The sequence below is a fragment of the Podarcis liolepis genome (assembly GCF_965112155.1).
Source record: "Podarcis liolepis genome assembly, chromosome: 1".
In the NCBI taxonomy this organism is placed as follows: Eukaryota; Metazoa; Chordata; class Lepidosauria; order Squamata; family Lacertidae; genus Podarcis; species Podarcis liolepis.
The window spans coordinates 12,731,620-12,747,950 of NC_139554.1; the positions used below are offsets into that span (position 1 = coordinate 12,731,620).

A 16,331-nucleotide genomic window follows, 5' to 3' on the forward strand; every position below is an offset into this window, starting at 1 on the left:
GGTTGGATGTTTTTCCAAGTCTCCCATTGCCTGCCCACGTCAGTGAGTGGAGAGGGGGCATGGATGTCATCATATGGCTTACATTTTCAAATCAGACTGCAGCTGGTTAGGGAGAAAACACATCAAAATGCAGTATTTCTCAGGGAACTACAGGACAGATGTGACTTGTAGCCAACGTAGTGCATGCACGGCTTCACAAACCAGTGCTGGGAGGTCGCTGGAAGCAGAGCAAACAGGAGTGTGCACGAGTCTCCAAAACAACTGATTCACATTCCATAAAAGCCTCATGCTTCCGGGAATGTAAAAAGGTAAAGGGACCCCTGACCATTAGGTCCCTCTAGCAATTCAAGGTGACAAACACTTGCTGAAAAATATCATGTAGATAATACAACTTACTCAATTTTGCAGTCTTTTCCCATTCCCCAGTGATGTACCCCTCCTGAAACCTAGATGCAATGTTCCTAGCCGCTACAACACAGTGTGAAGCTGTTAATAAGAGAAGGTGTACTCCCTTGTGAAAATTAATTGAAACAAAGCATGTTTTCTATCTTACTCGTAATCCTGTACTCAAAACAAACACGAAAAATGAGTTTGGTCATAATGGTGTCGGAAGCCTACAGCCAATAGAAGGAATAATGTGCTTGCCACAATATACTGAGGTTCTACGAAAGAGAGTTATTGCAGAGCTGGAAAAAACGTATCCTGATGGTACTGGGATATTGCAGCAGGACCTAGCCCCCTGTCACACATTGAAAGTGGTGAAGAAATTCATGACAGAGCAGCAAATACAGGTACTTGATTGGCCAGGGAATCCCCCGGACGTAAATCCCATTGAGAACTTGTGGGCTATATGCAAAAGTCTCCTCCGTGCTGTAGACTGTACGACTATGGAGAAGCTCATTCAGGCGCTGATTCAAGTGTGGTACAGGGATCCGAAAATCAACAGTGACTGTTCGAAACTAGTAGACTCCATGCCAAACTGTGTTCAAATGCTGCTTAAAAATAGTGGAGGTCATATCCATTACTAATGTGAGTTTTCTACATGTATATGTGAGTTTTGTACAATAAACTACATTGTTTGTTTCAATTAATTTGCGCAAGGGTGTATAATAAGCCTACCCTTTGTAAGAGGACCTTTGTCTTGCATCCTTGCATCTCACAACTGGAGTGTGCATTGTGTTCCATAGGTCACCACAACCTATATTTATAGGAGACCTGCTCTGCTCCAGAGGAAGAACTGAGGGGGGAAGAGACTTTCTGCAGGCAATGGCTTTTCCACCTGCCTTGTCGCAACCTCCGTCCCCAAGAGCCTTTCCCAGACCATGACTGTGAGAACAGCAAAAGCAGCTGGGAAGAGAGGAGTTCAGGGATAGTTTTTTAAAAACTTAGTTGTGTGTCCTTGTTTCTCAGTTTGACCCTTTTACATGGTTTTGTGCGTTTGCTGTTATTTTATGCATTTGCTGTTACTTTATTGATTATAGATTAGTAATTCTTTCTTGGAATTGATAAGTGTAAACCGTTAAATTATTATCTGCTGATGTTTAATTTTACCGTTTACTATTGGATTATTGAATAGTGCTTTATCTGATATAAATTTCTTATTTTAAAGTTATTGTGACTTTTTTATGTACTATAGAATCTGATTGTTACTATTAATGCTTGATGTTTTATTAAAAAATTCCTTCCAGTAGCACCTTAAAGACCAACTAAGTTAGTTCTTGGTATGAGCTTTCGTGTGTATGCACACTTCTTCAGATACCTGCACAGATACCTGATGTTTTATTGTTATTTATTTGTGTGTTGGAAGCCACCTGAGGCAACCTGAGGTGGGGTATAAATAAAAATATTACTATTATATATTATTATATATATAGGCCATCTGCATATTCCTGCATTGCAGGGGGTTGGACTAGATAACCCTGGGGGTCCCTTCAAGCTCTACAATTCTGTTTCTGACACAATCATATTAGGATGTCTGCTCTGCACAATATCAGAAATAGGCCCTTAGTGTGGCAGCACTGAACTTCTTCCAGTTATCAGACAGGTCTGGTTTTTATTGTGTTTTTTTGTGCCAGCTGAAGGCTTTCCTCTTTCCGCAAGCCTTCTAAGTGGAGGTTTTCATTCCAATTGGTATTTGAATTTATTTGGAATCGCTTTCTATGTGCAATTGTTTAAATTGCTTTTATATAAGCAATTGTTTCAACTGTCTTTACGTAACCAGCTGTTCTGTTTGTGGCTTTTATCGTATCGTGAAATTTCTTTGAGATGCTTCATAGGAAGCGATTAATTCGGGGGGGGGGAGGGATACTTCTGCTCCAAAAAAGTGTCCTTAGGCACCATACTAATATGCCAGTTGTCTTCAGCTTGTCAAGTGCTGTGATTCAACGTGAAGCTGCTGACAGGAGGCCTGTTTCTCAACCCCTTAACCTGGGGATCGGGCCTAGCATTACAGCAGCTGACCACACACAAACAGAACAGGAGTAGGCTCTGTCTCCTCAGAAAACAAAATGCTGTCAGCAGCACTGATGAGGCCAGGGCTCCACTCCACTTTGGTGCAAAAGGCTAAGACATTGGATGATGCGAGTTGGTGTGGCTGAAATGCCTTTACTCGCATGCATCAGCAAAAGGTTGATGCTAGACTGGGGACTCAGCTATACAGCTGCAAATAAAACATTTTAAGTGCACTATACAAATGTGACACTAGATGGCGGCAGTGAGCTATGGCAAATTCAATGCATTTCCCCCCCCCAAAAAAAAAACTTTTTTTAAAAAAACCAACAACAAACGTTTTCACAGCATTTTTTAAAACGTGTGCCGATTCCACCTGGTTTCGGCATCATTCTTGCCCTCCAGTTACAATATTCCTCTGCAATTTCAACGTAGCAACTATTGCAGAGTTTCCTGCAATTTATTTCCTCTCATTGGTTCCAGAAACACAGCCACCAACTCTATTTTAACAAATTACACGTGCAGCAAACATTATACAGACTGTATTTTGAAACTTTTTCATATTCTCCCAGTGTGCTACCCTTGCTGTTGTGGCGGCACGAGGTTGCCATTCTATGACTGGACCTGCGTTACTTGTTGAACGGTTCATTTATCCAGTCTGTATAACGTTTACATTGTTAAGATAGAATTGTACATTTATCCACTGAAAGGTTTACAGTGTCTCCACGTTTTGTCTTGGCACCTTAGTATGTTTGTTGTTTGAATGGTTACAAGTCTATCTCTATTCTAGCTATTATTCTAGTAGATTTGGTTTTATACTTATAAGCCAGTTTGTGTTGTTGTTGTTTTGTTGTATTATTATTACTGTCACCATATTACTTTGGATAAAAATGTGGCCTGCTATACAAAGAGCCATGTTCCTCATCAAAGTATGTCTATGGCTGCCCCCACTTTTACCTCAGGCCCTGTCTACTGCTGGCCTGTCAGGTCCCTCAGGAAGTTGTCGATGAAGGAAAGTTGTCCTTGGGCTTAAAAATACCCCCTTTATGTATCTGTTTTATTTATAAAAGTATTTACATACTACCCTCCCATGAAACATCAGGTCAGTATACAGCAATATAAGCACATTTAAAAAGTAGTAATCCTCACCCCCCAAAAAACATTTAAATGACTGGCTGCTCAAGAATTAAAAAGTCTTCAAGACATTAACCAGGCCTTTGGTTCATTTGACTGACATCCTATGCCCTTTTAAAGTGTGTTTTTTTATGTGTGTGTGTGGGGGGGATATTGGGATGTTTTTATTTTTACAATTTATTTTGTGGTTTTATATCTTGATTTCATTCTGCGAACCGCCCTGAGGACCACCCCCTCCCCCAGGTATAGGACGGTATAAAATTCAATAAATAAATTATAATAAATAGACGCCCGACAACCCAATGTGATACACACACACACACACACACACACACACAGAGAGAGAGAGAGAGAGAGAGAGAGAGAGAGATTGCACCCTATTCTGAGAGGCTTTCTGCGTTTTTACAGAAACTGAAGAACACACACACAAAGGGCTTCAATAATTCAATGCCTCAAAGGCCGCATCCCCTCAAATTTCACTTCCACTAAAAAAAAACACACCCCTGAAGGTTGGATCCAGAGACAGATGAGTGGGTGTTAGTTTGCATGATGGAGGTTTCTTGGCTCACTGTTGGAGAAATGTGTGGTGCAGCAATGGAGTGGAGAGGCGCTGCAGTGGGGTTGAAAAAATTGCGATAATTTGACATGGCTACCTTGGTCTAGCAGAAATGCTTTTCGGTTTGCTCAATATATCACCGGATCTAGACCACTGTCCTAAAATTACACAAGTGATGGTCAGTTTAATACCTCCCCCAACATCCATGCCTTGATCTGAAGTGTAATTTTACAGCTGTGCATTACCTGACTCATTTTTTCTTTTTTGGATTGTGTTGCAAAATGCATTGTTTCAAGATCTTCCTTCCTGGCGAGCTTTCTTTTGAGGTTGAACTGTACTTTGTACGGCTCGGAATACTGCAGAATCTTGAGTGCATCTTCATATTTGATATTATCGAAAAAGATCGTGGCACTTAGAAGCTGATCACCTGTGAAAAGAGGCAGCAGAAACTAATTGGGTGTCAAAATATCAGGCTCGTTAATTAGATGCCTTGTTTATGCAAAGACATCTATCAACAACAGCAAACACCCCACCCACCCACCCGGGCCATAGCTGTCAACTTTTCTCTTTTCTTGCAAGGAATCCTATTCAGAATAAGGGAATTTCCCTTAAAAAAAGGGAAACGTTGACAACTATGATGTGGCCATTTCTAAATCCGTTGAAAAGGAGCCTGTTGTACCATTAAAAAAGGGTATCTGAAGAAGTGTGCATGCACACGAAAGCTCATACCAAGAACTAACTTAGTTGGTCTTTAAGGTGCTACTGGAAGGATTTTTTTTACATTAAAAAACGCATATTCTACTGTCTTGATTCAACAACCTGCTCATGAAAATATTTACACAGAATATCTCCCAGAAATAAATGCTAGTATTGACATCTTGCATAGAATTTCCAGTTACAGTAATTCTGCATGGACACCGGAGCTCTCCTTGCTGCAAGAAATCAGGTCATATGATGGAAATAACAAGCATCCCAAACTTGTGCATGCAGAATTGTGGCCAAGCTGGTTTTCAGAGAGATCTTCAGATAATCCTGCAGCGAAGGCACTTTATGCATGCATTCACAAAACCAGGTTGCAAGTGACCATCAAACAGGTTGTTGTCTCGTGTGTGTGAGGATCACCCTGGAGTACAAAACTGCTGTATCTGATCATTTGAATTGTCCCTTAGGTTGTGTGAGCATTCATGAGCAGGATTTTATTTGTACAGTTGTTTTTTTTACAGATTCTAAGCCCTCCAGCTACAGCTGGCTATCCGTCAAGATAATTTTAGATCACAGCCAATGGACTAAGACTGCAGTCCTATACCAGCTTGCCTGGGAGTAAGGCCTATTAAATTCAATAAGGCTTACTTCTAAGTAGACATTTATAGGATTGCACTGTAAGTAAGTTAGTCCCGGCTCTTCTACTGTTATTTGTTCAGCCATTTGTTTAAAAAAGAGAAAGCCCACTGTCTCCTCCTCTATAGATTGTCCAATGTGCTTTTAAAAAAAAGGTTGCATAAATTTGACCAACATTTTAATTAACTTTTTAATTAGGTTAATAATAATAATAATAATAATAATAATAATAATAATAATAATAATAATAATAATTTATTTATACCCTGCCCATCTGGCCAGGTTTCACTTTCATAGCTAATTTTACAAAAATAAATGTGACATAAGACTTTACTGTACCTTCTCTCAGACTGAATAACTTTGATGCTGGGGACTCTTTGAGCACTTGCTTCACAAATAATCCTTCGGTTCCTCCACCAGCCACACTAAATCCACTTGCACCAGATTCGACTTCCGTTTGTAAGGTAACCTCCATAGATTCCTAGTCGGACCAAAAAGTACATTATCGAAACTCATTTCTAATACTGTATGTTGAAGACTTCAAGCCGTTCCTGTCATAACATGTAAACATCAGCTGAAGGGTGGTTGCATCGAAGGCGCACTTCTGCGCATTGTGTAGATTTACAAAAGCTTCTAGAATGTTCTAGCCCCTGAAAGGCTAAAAAGTTTCCTTATCCAGGTTTTAAACCAAAACAGAACACTAACTGCGCCTCAAGTCAGTAGTCTCTCATCCAGAGACAGTAGCACAACTATTGCAATGCTTTGAATATTATTAAAACCGGCTCCTTTTGAAAAACGAATGTTCACTTAGGTGTACAACGGGTATATTCAATATCATTCTTCGCAGCTCCAGCCACCTGCACATCCTGTTTCATTTCACAGGTGTGGCTGCTCTACAGCAAATTAATTGAACCCCAAGGTAACTTGGGTAAACAGTTTGATTGATTGTGAAAAATCTATGTGGAGATCTTCCCACACAATTTGGTTTCAGCGTGACATTATACTGAATAGTTGAAACCCTTGGCATCCAGAAAACAGCAAACTACACTGACAACTGTGGAACTGCTGGGCTTATTTGCACATACTCAGAGTCAACATAAAGGTTTTCTGGGTAGAGTGTTTTCCAGTTTCAGATGACTTCCAAGGGGGAAAGTGGCCATGTCTCTTCCCATCCCATTACAAGCAACACCAAAATAAACTAAGCAGAAAAGAAAACATTGTAGAATAAATAATGCAATTATTGGTTGCAGAATGCATCATTGTTTGGATGTCCTGGACATAGATATTTAATTATTATTCTTAGCATGGAGTACAACAGAGCCCTGGATATGTATACATAGAATCTTCAGCGCTGTGTAAGTGAGAATCTGTGGGTGGGGACTTTGGTCTATAGGCTGGTTCACACCTGCAGTGAGGCTTGAATGCGTATTTCAGGCACACACCCACACCATGTGTAGACCGAGTTGTGTGAGTGCGTACCTATCTGCAGGGATCTGTACATGCATATTTTCCAAACATACAACTTACACACACCCAAGACTTGTATGGACTGGCCCTCTGTGGCTTCGCAAACTAGAACCAGTTTGGGAAGTATTCTTTGGCAAGTAACAGTTAAAGCTTGTATTTGTAAATCTGTGGTTGCATTCCCTTCCAGGGACAGGTATCAATGAGAAGATCATTCAGTTTGTAGTGCTCCGAAACAATGCTCTTCTGTACAGAAGGGCGTACCTAGTGTTTATCAGACACCTTAAGCTCACCTGTGAATCACTCATTTTGATAGAAGAATCCCGTCTTTGTCTGTTCTCTATATCTTGCTGAAGCTGCAAACAGAGGTGTAATTTTTAAGTTAGCTAAAATGGATTTCCACAGATCATGCCAAACTTCTCACACATCTGTCATTATGTAGTCACTAGCTATTTTTCTGTGGTGGGAGTGGCATTGCAGTTAACAATAGCTGGACAATTCATTTCAAGGGTTCTGAAACATGCGATAATCAGTTATCTGCACACAATTATCACCTCTCTCCAGACTTCAAAGATATATATGTATGTGTGTGTACACACCCACACACAGGGACCAGGAAAAAAACCTATTTATTCACATTTATATACTGCATTTCATTCAAGGATCATAGGGGGTATACAGAACACTGTTAATAACATAATAGCACAGAAAACAATGTTTAGTTTAAAAAGCCCTACATTGTTTAATTAGCCAAAGATTTGGGTGGGTGGAGAGGCACATGGTGCCTAAAGATATGCAATGAAGGTGTAATTAAGCAGTATATGAATTGTCAAAAATAAATAGCACATAAAATGCAAATAAACTATAGGGCCATTTTGTCACCAGGCAAATACACTTTTATTTCCTCAGATGTTCCAGCTGGCCATATATGCTTGGTTTCAATGGTTTTATCTAGGGCAGGGCCAAAGTACTTAGCCAAGTATTCGGCCAAGTGAGGGATGGCTTATCTTTATAATCATGGTGATTAAGGTCTCACTACCACCACTCTTTCCTTGCAGGGCTTAGCTGCCTTAATGGTCCATTGGCTTTCCCTCTAGAATTTGGGACAACACTATGTCATTTGCCTTTAACTTCAAAGGGCTAAGGAAGCCATTGTCTCGATGGTCCAAAAGAACTGAGAATTTGACACTAGCGAAACAGTGAAAGACAAAATCCCATTGTGTCGCGTCTTGCCTTTTTGTTAAAATATTCATCTTCTATGCAATACTCATAAACAGGAGAGGATCCTTGTGGTCTTGGTCGTATGTTTTCAGTTGTCACTTCGTCGACCTGTAGGAGTGGAACAACAACAGAATTTAGCATAGAGTTGTAGAGATGAAAAGGAACCCAAGGCAGGAATCTCAACTGAAGCATCCATGACAGATGGCCATCCAACCTCTGCTTAAAAACCCCCAATGAAGGGAAGCAGTCTCAAGGGAGCCCCTTCCACCATCGACAGGTACCCCCTAGTCAATATTACTTGATGAACAATGGACGCTGCCAATTTGAAGAGTTTAAATCAGGGCCAAGATTCTGGTGCATGGTAGGTTTTTGTCTAGCCTGCATCCCTTCCTTCCCAGTCTCTGTTTCTCCTCCTAGCCTCTACCCCCAAGGTCACTCTATTGTTCCTCTGACAGCCCACTATGTTTTTGCAATGGGTGCTGAGGAAACGAGCCTCTTTCTTAGTGCCCAGCACAGAAGCCAGACATTTCCAGAGAAGAGGTGGCAAAAGAGAGAGCTTAAGGTATCCCTGCCCACTTTTGGCTGCAGCTCTGTCCACCCTTAGCTCTCTCCCTCCCCTGCATTTGCAACCTCCCCCCACTTTTCCTGATGGAATGTGGCTACTAGCTTAAAAAATGTTCCCCATCCCTAATTTAAGCAGAGGAAGCAGCAGAGGAAGGGAATCCTTTGAAATCAGTGCATCACCTTCCCCACAGCAAAATCTGACAAAACTAAAAAAAGAATTAGATGTGTATCTGTAAAGCAGTGGCAGTAAAACCAGGATCAAAGGTGGTATGCCTGTGAATGACATTTCCTGGGGGCAAACAGTGGGAGAGGCCATATGCCTTCATACCAGGGCTGTGAGTTTTTAAAAGTCATTTGCTTGGCCACTGACATAACGGTGGATTTTTCAGCTGATCCAGCAGGACTCTTCGGACATACCTAACTTCTTCTTTTTCCACAGCCAAAATTTTCAAATCGACTATGCAAACCATTATTTATTACATATATCAGAGATATATGTAATATATGTAATCAGAAGGTCGGCGATTCGAATCCCCGCAATGGGGAGAGCTTCCGTTGCTCTGTCCCTGCTCCTGCCAACCTAGCAGTTTGAAAGCACGTCAAAGTGCAAGTAGATAAATAGGTACCGCTCTGGTGGGAAGGTAAACGGCGTTTCCATGCGCTGCTCTGGTTTGCCAGAAGCGGCTTAGTCATGCTGGCCACATGACCCAGAAGCTGTACACCGGCTCCCTCGGCCAATAAAGCGAGATGAGCGCTGCAACCCCAGAGTCGTCCGCGACTGGACCTAATAGTCAGGGGTCCCTTTACCTTTATATTTACTATTTTTAAGTACCAGGCAGTCATATCCCAATTTTTAGGTTTCTGCTCTGGGTTACTTTTAATATGGACTGGAGACTTTCAAATAAAATTGCGTATTCTATTCCAGTTTAGGGCGTAAAAGGGAGTCAGTATGGTTTGTGAATTAAACTCAGGCTTTAGTTTGACTTCTTGTTCTTTTTGGTTCCTGTCGTAAAGGAAAAGATGCTGAGAAATTTCAGTGGTGGCTGCAAAACTGGTGTTACTCACAGAGTCATCTTCTGCATCAGCCTCGCCGTCAGCCTCAGTGTCTTCTGGTCTGAGTTGTCTCCCCGAAGCTGGAATGATCAAACAAGCCATCAAACAATTGTCCCACCCGCAGGAGTGAAAAACAAAGGCTATTAACCTCATAACAGATATGGAATTGAAATATGCCCCAAAACCCAAGCAACGTGGTCCTGATCCACCTGTGGGCACCATGGGCAACTACTCAAATATAATACCAGGTGGCCCTCGTACACTCGCTGAATGCAACATGTGAACACTGCTTTCTGTCTGAACAGTGCCTGCTTTTTAAAATAAAATCATCATCGTCTTCTATTTATATCCTGCCCTCCCCGACTGAAGTCGGGCTCAGGGCGGCTAACATCAGATATATAACATTGGTATAAAATCAATAATTAAATTACCTCCTAAAAACAGGTCAAAATCAAATTAAAGTCTAATTAGATGGCTTTCCGCAGGGTTAGGGTTGGGAACAGTAAGTGCTCAATTAAATTAAAAATTAAATGAACAATTTAAAAAAATGAAATTGAGAAATGTTGACTTTTCAGGTAGTTAACCCGTTCACACCCTGCCAGACATAAACCCAAGATTGGACACTTCTGTGCTCCTGGGCAGCGTCAAGTGAGAACAGAGGAGAAAAATGACAGACCATCCCATCTGGAAGAGCTCACTTTAAATCCAGTTCCAGGGATTTACATCTCAAAGCAAACAGAGTCATTCGGGTCCACAGATAAGGATTTCTCTGAAGTGCAAAGCCTGGGAGAATTTAGAGGGTTATGTCAATTTGTTGTTTTTGCAAAAAATTCATTAAAAACTTAATTTAAAAACCCCTAACTGTTGTACATAAAATGCTATAACATATATTTTTTAGATGCCCTTTTTGTGTTGAGATTCGTAGAGACACCACTGATCCTTTGCTGAAGAGGTTCACCAATATTTCAGACAAGTCTAAACTTAATTCTCTCCTCTTAGGCAAAGATCATAAGACAACCTGGCTGGTAGCCAGATTCTGCGCCCAAATTTGTAGGCACAGAACATCCTCTAGAATAAAATAGCTTAATAGGGAAATGCTGAAGTTGCCCTTTGGGGTGCCTCAGGGTCAATTTTTTATGGTAGCCCAAATCTCAGTTGTATGGGTGTATGTATATATCTCAATTTTAACTCATGAGCTATTGCTGCAATCTGCTCTGATTGTTACAGATAGGTAGCCGTGTTGCTCTGCCATAGTCAAAATAAAAAAATTCCTTCCAGTAGCACCTTAAAGACCAACTAAGTTAGTTCTTGGTATGAGCTTTCGTGTGCATGCACACTTCTTCAGATACTCTGATTGTGTATTTTATCTTTATGAACACAGTTTTTATAGTGTTATGTTATGTGAGCTGGTCTTTGACCATAATAAATTATCTATCTACATAAAATGATATAAAACAATTATCAATGACATACAAATAAATTTAACAAAATAAAAACAAATCTATGTAACTAGTTTATATGTGCTCCTGATAGGTTGGCTGAAACAAATGACTTCTTGCCGACAGTCAACGCAAGGAACGAAGGCACATACAGCTTCCTGTATTGTACCAATGGTTTGGGTTGCTGCATTCTGGAAGACTCAAGGTATATACTTGTTGGAAAGTGAGAAAACAAATGGAAGGCACTGCCCATTCAGGGTTCTCTTGACTTGCTCTCTGAGAACCACTGACTGAAGCAAGCCTGCACACCTCGGGGAATGCAGCTCTCCAGCGTGGACATGTTGAACTTCTTTGCTGTTTCCCTGGGACTGCAAAATCAGGAGATTTGACACGGGTGGCACTGTGGGTTAAACCACAGAGCCTAGGGCTTGCCAATCAGAAGGTCGGCGGTTCGAATCCCTGCGGCGGGGTGAGCTCCCGTTGCTTGGTCCCTGCTCCTGCCACCTAGCAGTTCGAAAGCACGTCAAAGTGCAAGTAGATAAATAGGTACCACTCCAGCAGGAAGGTAAACGGCGTTTCCATGTGCTGCTCTGGTTCGCCAGAAGTGGCTTAGTCATGCTGGCCACATGACCCGGAAGCTGTACACCGGCTTCCTCAGCCAATAAAGCGAGATGAGTACTGCAACCCCAGGGTCGACCATGACTGAACCTAATGGTCAGGGGTCCCTTTACCTTTACCTTTATGCAAGACAGGGATGGGGAAGGTTAGGTCCATATGTCTCTCTATCTGTTCCTAGCCACAGCCCTGCTTTGAACCCTCCTTGAGCGATTTAGCCGTACTACTATAGGACCTTGATCTCTGATGATGCTTTTTGCTTGCCGGGATGAAGGTCAGAGAGGCATGTGAGTGAAGAAGAAACTAGCCTGCTGTCCAAAGGTGAAAGTCACATTTGTTGCTTAGCCCCACTTTTCCCTCTGGCCCCTTCCACCAGCAGCATGTGGCCCCTGGGACGTTGTCCAGAACGGTTCCCTGTCTGCACCATAGCTCAAGATACAAGGCTAGTGTGCTCTGGCTGGATCACAAATGGCACGGATTTGAGCTATTGATGAAACATCACGTTGGCTATCTACTCAGGGCCCAGCCATACTGTTGTTTAACGTGGATAGTAAGCTTCCTGACCTCTGGATTTTTTCATACTAGAGATACTATGAAAAGGCCAGGGTATGAGAAAATATGGATTGAGAAAGGGGCAAACGTGGGAAGGCAGTGATTTGGAGGAGAAAGTAATATGGTCAACAGAGAGCTGGGAATCTTACAATCCACATGAAATGAACGGTATGGATGAATCTGTGCAGCGACGCGGACTTATAAAAAATATTGGGGGGGGGGCTGGGAAAGCTAATGAATAATAAATAAGCTCATGAATATGCAAATAAAGTGGCGCCGCCTCCTCGTGAGCGAATAGGGGAGAGCGTGCTGCGCCTATTAATCAGCTCCGAAGGAAATTGGGTGGAGCTTTTGCTCGGGAGGGAGGGCAGGAGGCATGCAGCCCGACCCTGTGCATTTTGGGCTGGGGGAGGGGCGGCGGTGGTGCTCTGCTGGAGGGGCGCCAGAGATTATTGGGGGGGCAGAGCCCCCCCAAACGAATTTTTGAGGGGGCTCGGGCCCCCTCAAGCCCCATGGAGTCGGCGCCTATGAATCTGTGGCATTTTCTTCCTGGTGAGTGGCTTTGCAGGACTGAATATGAATTGGTTTTCTCCATCAGCTGTTCTGTTCTGTGACTATGCAGCCTCACACCACAAGGGGCTCAAAATCAGGCTTCCGGAAATCAGAACGAACCACACCACACACTGAGCATATCTCGCTTCTTTTCCTATATACAAAATTACACGTAAAAACTCTCACTCTGGTTAGTCACTTTTCAATGCAGACAACATTTCCAGAGTTTTCACTCCTTAAATAAATCTCTGACAATTGATGCTTTGTGTCAACCTCCTTCTGAGAGGCATTGATGGAATTTGTGGCTGTAACTATTTCCAGTAGCCACTGGACTGCTTTCAAAACAAGGGAATAGTTTTGAAAGAAGTCTGTAGGCGTTAAGACAGACCAGAAGAACATTTAAATATCATAAGACCATCACACACACACGCACACACACCCATACACACACACACACGCAGAGAGAGAGAGAGAGAGAGAGAGAGAGAGAGAGAGAAGACAAAAGAGGACGTGTGTATATGCAGTATTTAAATGTTATCTCTTATTTAGATTGGGGTTGGGCAACCTGTAGCCCTCCAGATTTTTTATTTTGAACTACAAATCCTATAATCTCTGACCATTTACAATGTTTTCTGGGGCTGATGGGAACTGGAGTCCAACAACATCTGCAGGGCCACTTTGCAGAACTGAATGGCGAGCGAGATGTATGAATGTATATAATTGCTTTCTTTTTCCCAAGTGCATCATCTGGGATGCGCAATCTTTGGCTCTCTGTCGGCTAAATGTGCTGTCTCTGTGGTACGAAGAACACAAAAATAGTTTTCTCACTTGATGTCATCAACATCAATTTATTTCAATATCTTCTGCTTTCCCCAGTGTTCAGGGTCTTCAGCTCCAATTACAAATGGAAGTAGCAACCTAATGCTATATTAAAATAGCACAAAATGCAACATTTTCATGAGCTCTTAGATCTTCAGTTACCAAAGCAAACCGCAATGGACTTGCTTTCTGAAACTACAGTGTTCAAGACATACCATTTAGAACATGTGATGCAGCTTATGCTAAACCATAATAAAAGCATTTTATAGTCTGGCAGTGACTTCAATGACCACCTCTCCCCATCAATCATAACCTCAGGACCTTCTGTGTCCTTCCTCCATGACAGGTCCAGATGGTGACAATATAAGAACAGAGTCTTTTTTGCAGTGGCTCCCCAGTTGTGGCATACTCTCCCCAAGGAGGCTTGTCTGGCGCCTTCATGATACATCTTTAGGAGCCAGACAAAAGCATTCCCCTTCAACCAGATCTTTGGCTGATTAACAGACTATGTCCTTTAAAATATGTTCATGGAAGGAATGGTGTAGTAATGGGTTTGTTTTGTTCTTGTTTTTTATTATGTCCTTTGTGTTTTTATTTTGTATTTTTTTATGCTGTGAACCTCCTTGAGATCTTTGGAAGAAGAGCAGTATACAAATTTAATATAAATACATAAATACTATTTAAATGGGGGAAAATTGATGTTCTGTGTTGTAAGTTGGAAGTCTATGGCCCTTTAGATGTTCTGGGCTCAAAATTCCATCAGCCTTGGCCAGTATAGCTAATGGTCAAGGATGGTTGGAACTGCAGTACGGAAACATCTGCTGGGTCACAGGTCACTTCCACTCCCCATTTGTGGAAGTGGGGTGGGGGGTGGGGAAGCAGCACCGGTTTGTTTCTCCTTCCTCTCCCATTGGCAGGTATATGGCAACTTCTAATTGTGTTAAATCGAGGTGGGGCCACAATTGGTCTCCCAATCTCAAGGATGTTTAGACATGTGTGTGGAACCCGGATGAAACATCTAAGGCTGCAATCTTATGCCTGCCTTCCTACCTACTTGGGGGGAAAGTCCAATAAACTCAACAGGGCTTACTTGTGAGTAGATAGCTCTAGGATTGTGCCACAAGCAATTTCATGGGTACCCAAAAGAGCTTTGGCAAGTAAAGTTTCACAGAGGGGCTTCTGTGCATCCCTTTGCTGTTGCCCGATTTCACCAAAAGCGCAAATCAGTTTGACTTTGGAGGCTCAGTCGCCACACAGCAGGCGTGGGAAACATTTGGCTTTCCAGATGTTACTGAGATGAGACGGCCATCATTGCCAACCATTGAGGGGATAGTCCAGAAACAACTGGAGGGCCAAGGTCCCCCCCCCATCCTGTATAGATCACATTTTGCTATACAGTGGTACCTCAGGTTAAGTACTTAATTCGTTCCGGAGGTCCGTTCTTAACCTGAAACTGTTCTTAACCTGAAGCAACACTTTAGCTAATGGGGCCTCCTGCTGCCGCCACGCTGCCGGAGCATGATTTCTGTTCTCATCCTGAAGCAAAGCTCTTAACCTGAAGCACTATTTCTGGGTAAGCGGAGTCTGTAACCTGAAGCGTATGTAACCTGAAGCGTTTCTAACCCGAGGTTCCACTGTATAGGTATCCCAAGGAACAGGGGTGTGGAACCTCAATCCCAGAACCAAATGTGATCTTCCATGCTCTCTATCTGGCCATTGGGACTCTCACACAACCACACCTATTTCCAGGCCACATCTCTTCACTGGCCCCAATCCATGCCCTCTCAAACATTTTACTAGAATTTGTCTTTGAGCAATGATAACGCTTGGGCTGAGGATGGAGAAGTGTGTATGTGAGTAGAAACCTCTGAATTTTGTGTGGCTGAATCACAATCTACTGCACAAGGGATAGTCACATCCATTGTTACACGCACTTTTACCTCTGGCCCCACAAAAAGAAGGGAAGGTGGACCCCAGGCTGAAAAAATACTCCCTCTCCTGTTTTAGAAGCTGTGCAACTGTTGCTGGTAATTTGTTATTCAGAATTTGCTTCGCCTCTTTCCATCCTGCCACATTCCCAATGTATTAGCTGCACACTTGTGTCCATTGTTAACGGGGAAATGTCAAACAATTACTTATGACTGGATTTGTCCCATGAGGGAACTGATATCACACTTGGTCAAATGAAATCCTCACTTAAAAAAGCGGTTTTTAAATGACTCATGGGTGCTCTGTTGAATGATCATTTCTATGCCAATGTATTCCATCTCTGAAGGCCAAACAAGAGATTGCTGGCTAATAAATATGCCAATTAGATGCGGTTGATCATCTTATTCCCTATCCTTTAGCATGGGTGTGGGTGGAGCCTTATTGTTTCGGGACAAACCCCGTGGACCATATTTAACAACCTGCCAATCACATGACAGCATTATGTCATCACAGGATTGAAAAGGGGACAGGGATGTGCACACCTGCCAAATGTGCAGTTTAAAGCCTTTTGCAAAAGTGCTGTTTGAAGCATCTGCCCCCTTCTCCTTTACATGAAAGATGTATGTGGCTGTTTCAAACAGCACTTT

The 16,331-nt window shown here is 42.3% G+C and overlaps 1 protein-coding gene across 8 annotated transcripts in view; it reads right to left on the reverse strand.

The window, feature by feature from the left end:
- The window catches only part of AHNAK2 (AHNAK nucleoprotein 2), a 98,601-nt gene that overhangs the window by 23,427 nt on the left and 58,843 nt on the right, over positions 1 to 16,331 (reverse strand). For all 8 annotated transcript variants that reach the window (XM_083516542.1, XM_083516541.1, XM_083516540.1 and 5 more), the window contains exons 2-6: positions 9,791 to 9,858; positions 8,174 to 8,269; positions 7,234 to 7,296; positions 5,816 to 5,957; positions 4,384 to 4,565 (exon numbers count right to left, since the gene is read on the reverse strand). In XM_083516542.1, the coding sequence (XP_083372668.1) occupies positions 4,384 to 4,565; positions 5,816 to 5,957; positions 7,234 to 7,296; positions 8,174 to 8,269; positions 9,791 to 9,858 (551 nt within the window). The remainder of the gene's footprint in view (positions 1 to 4,383; positions 4,566 to 5,815; positions 5,958 to 7,233; positions 7,297 to 8,173; positions 8,270 to 9,790; positions 9,859 to 16,331) is intronic.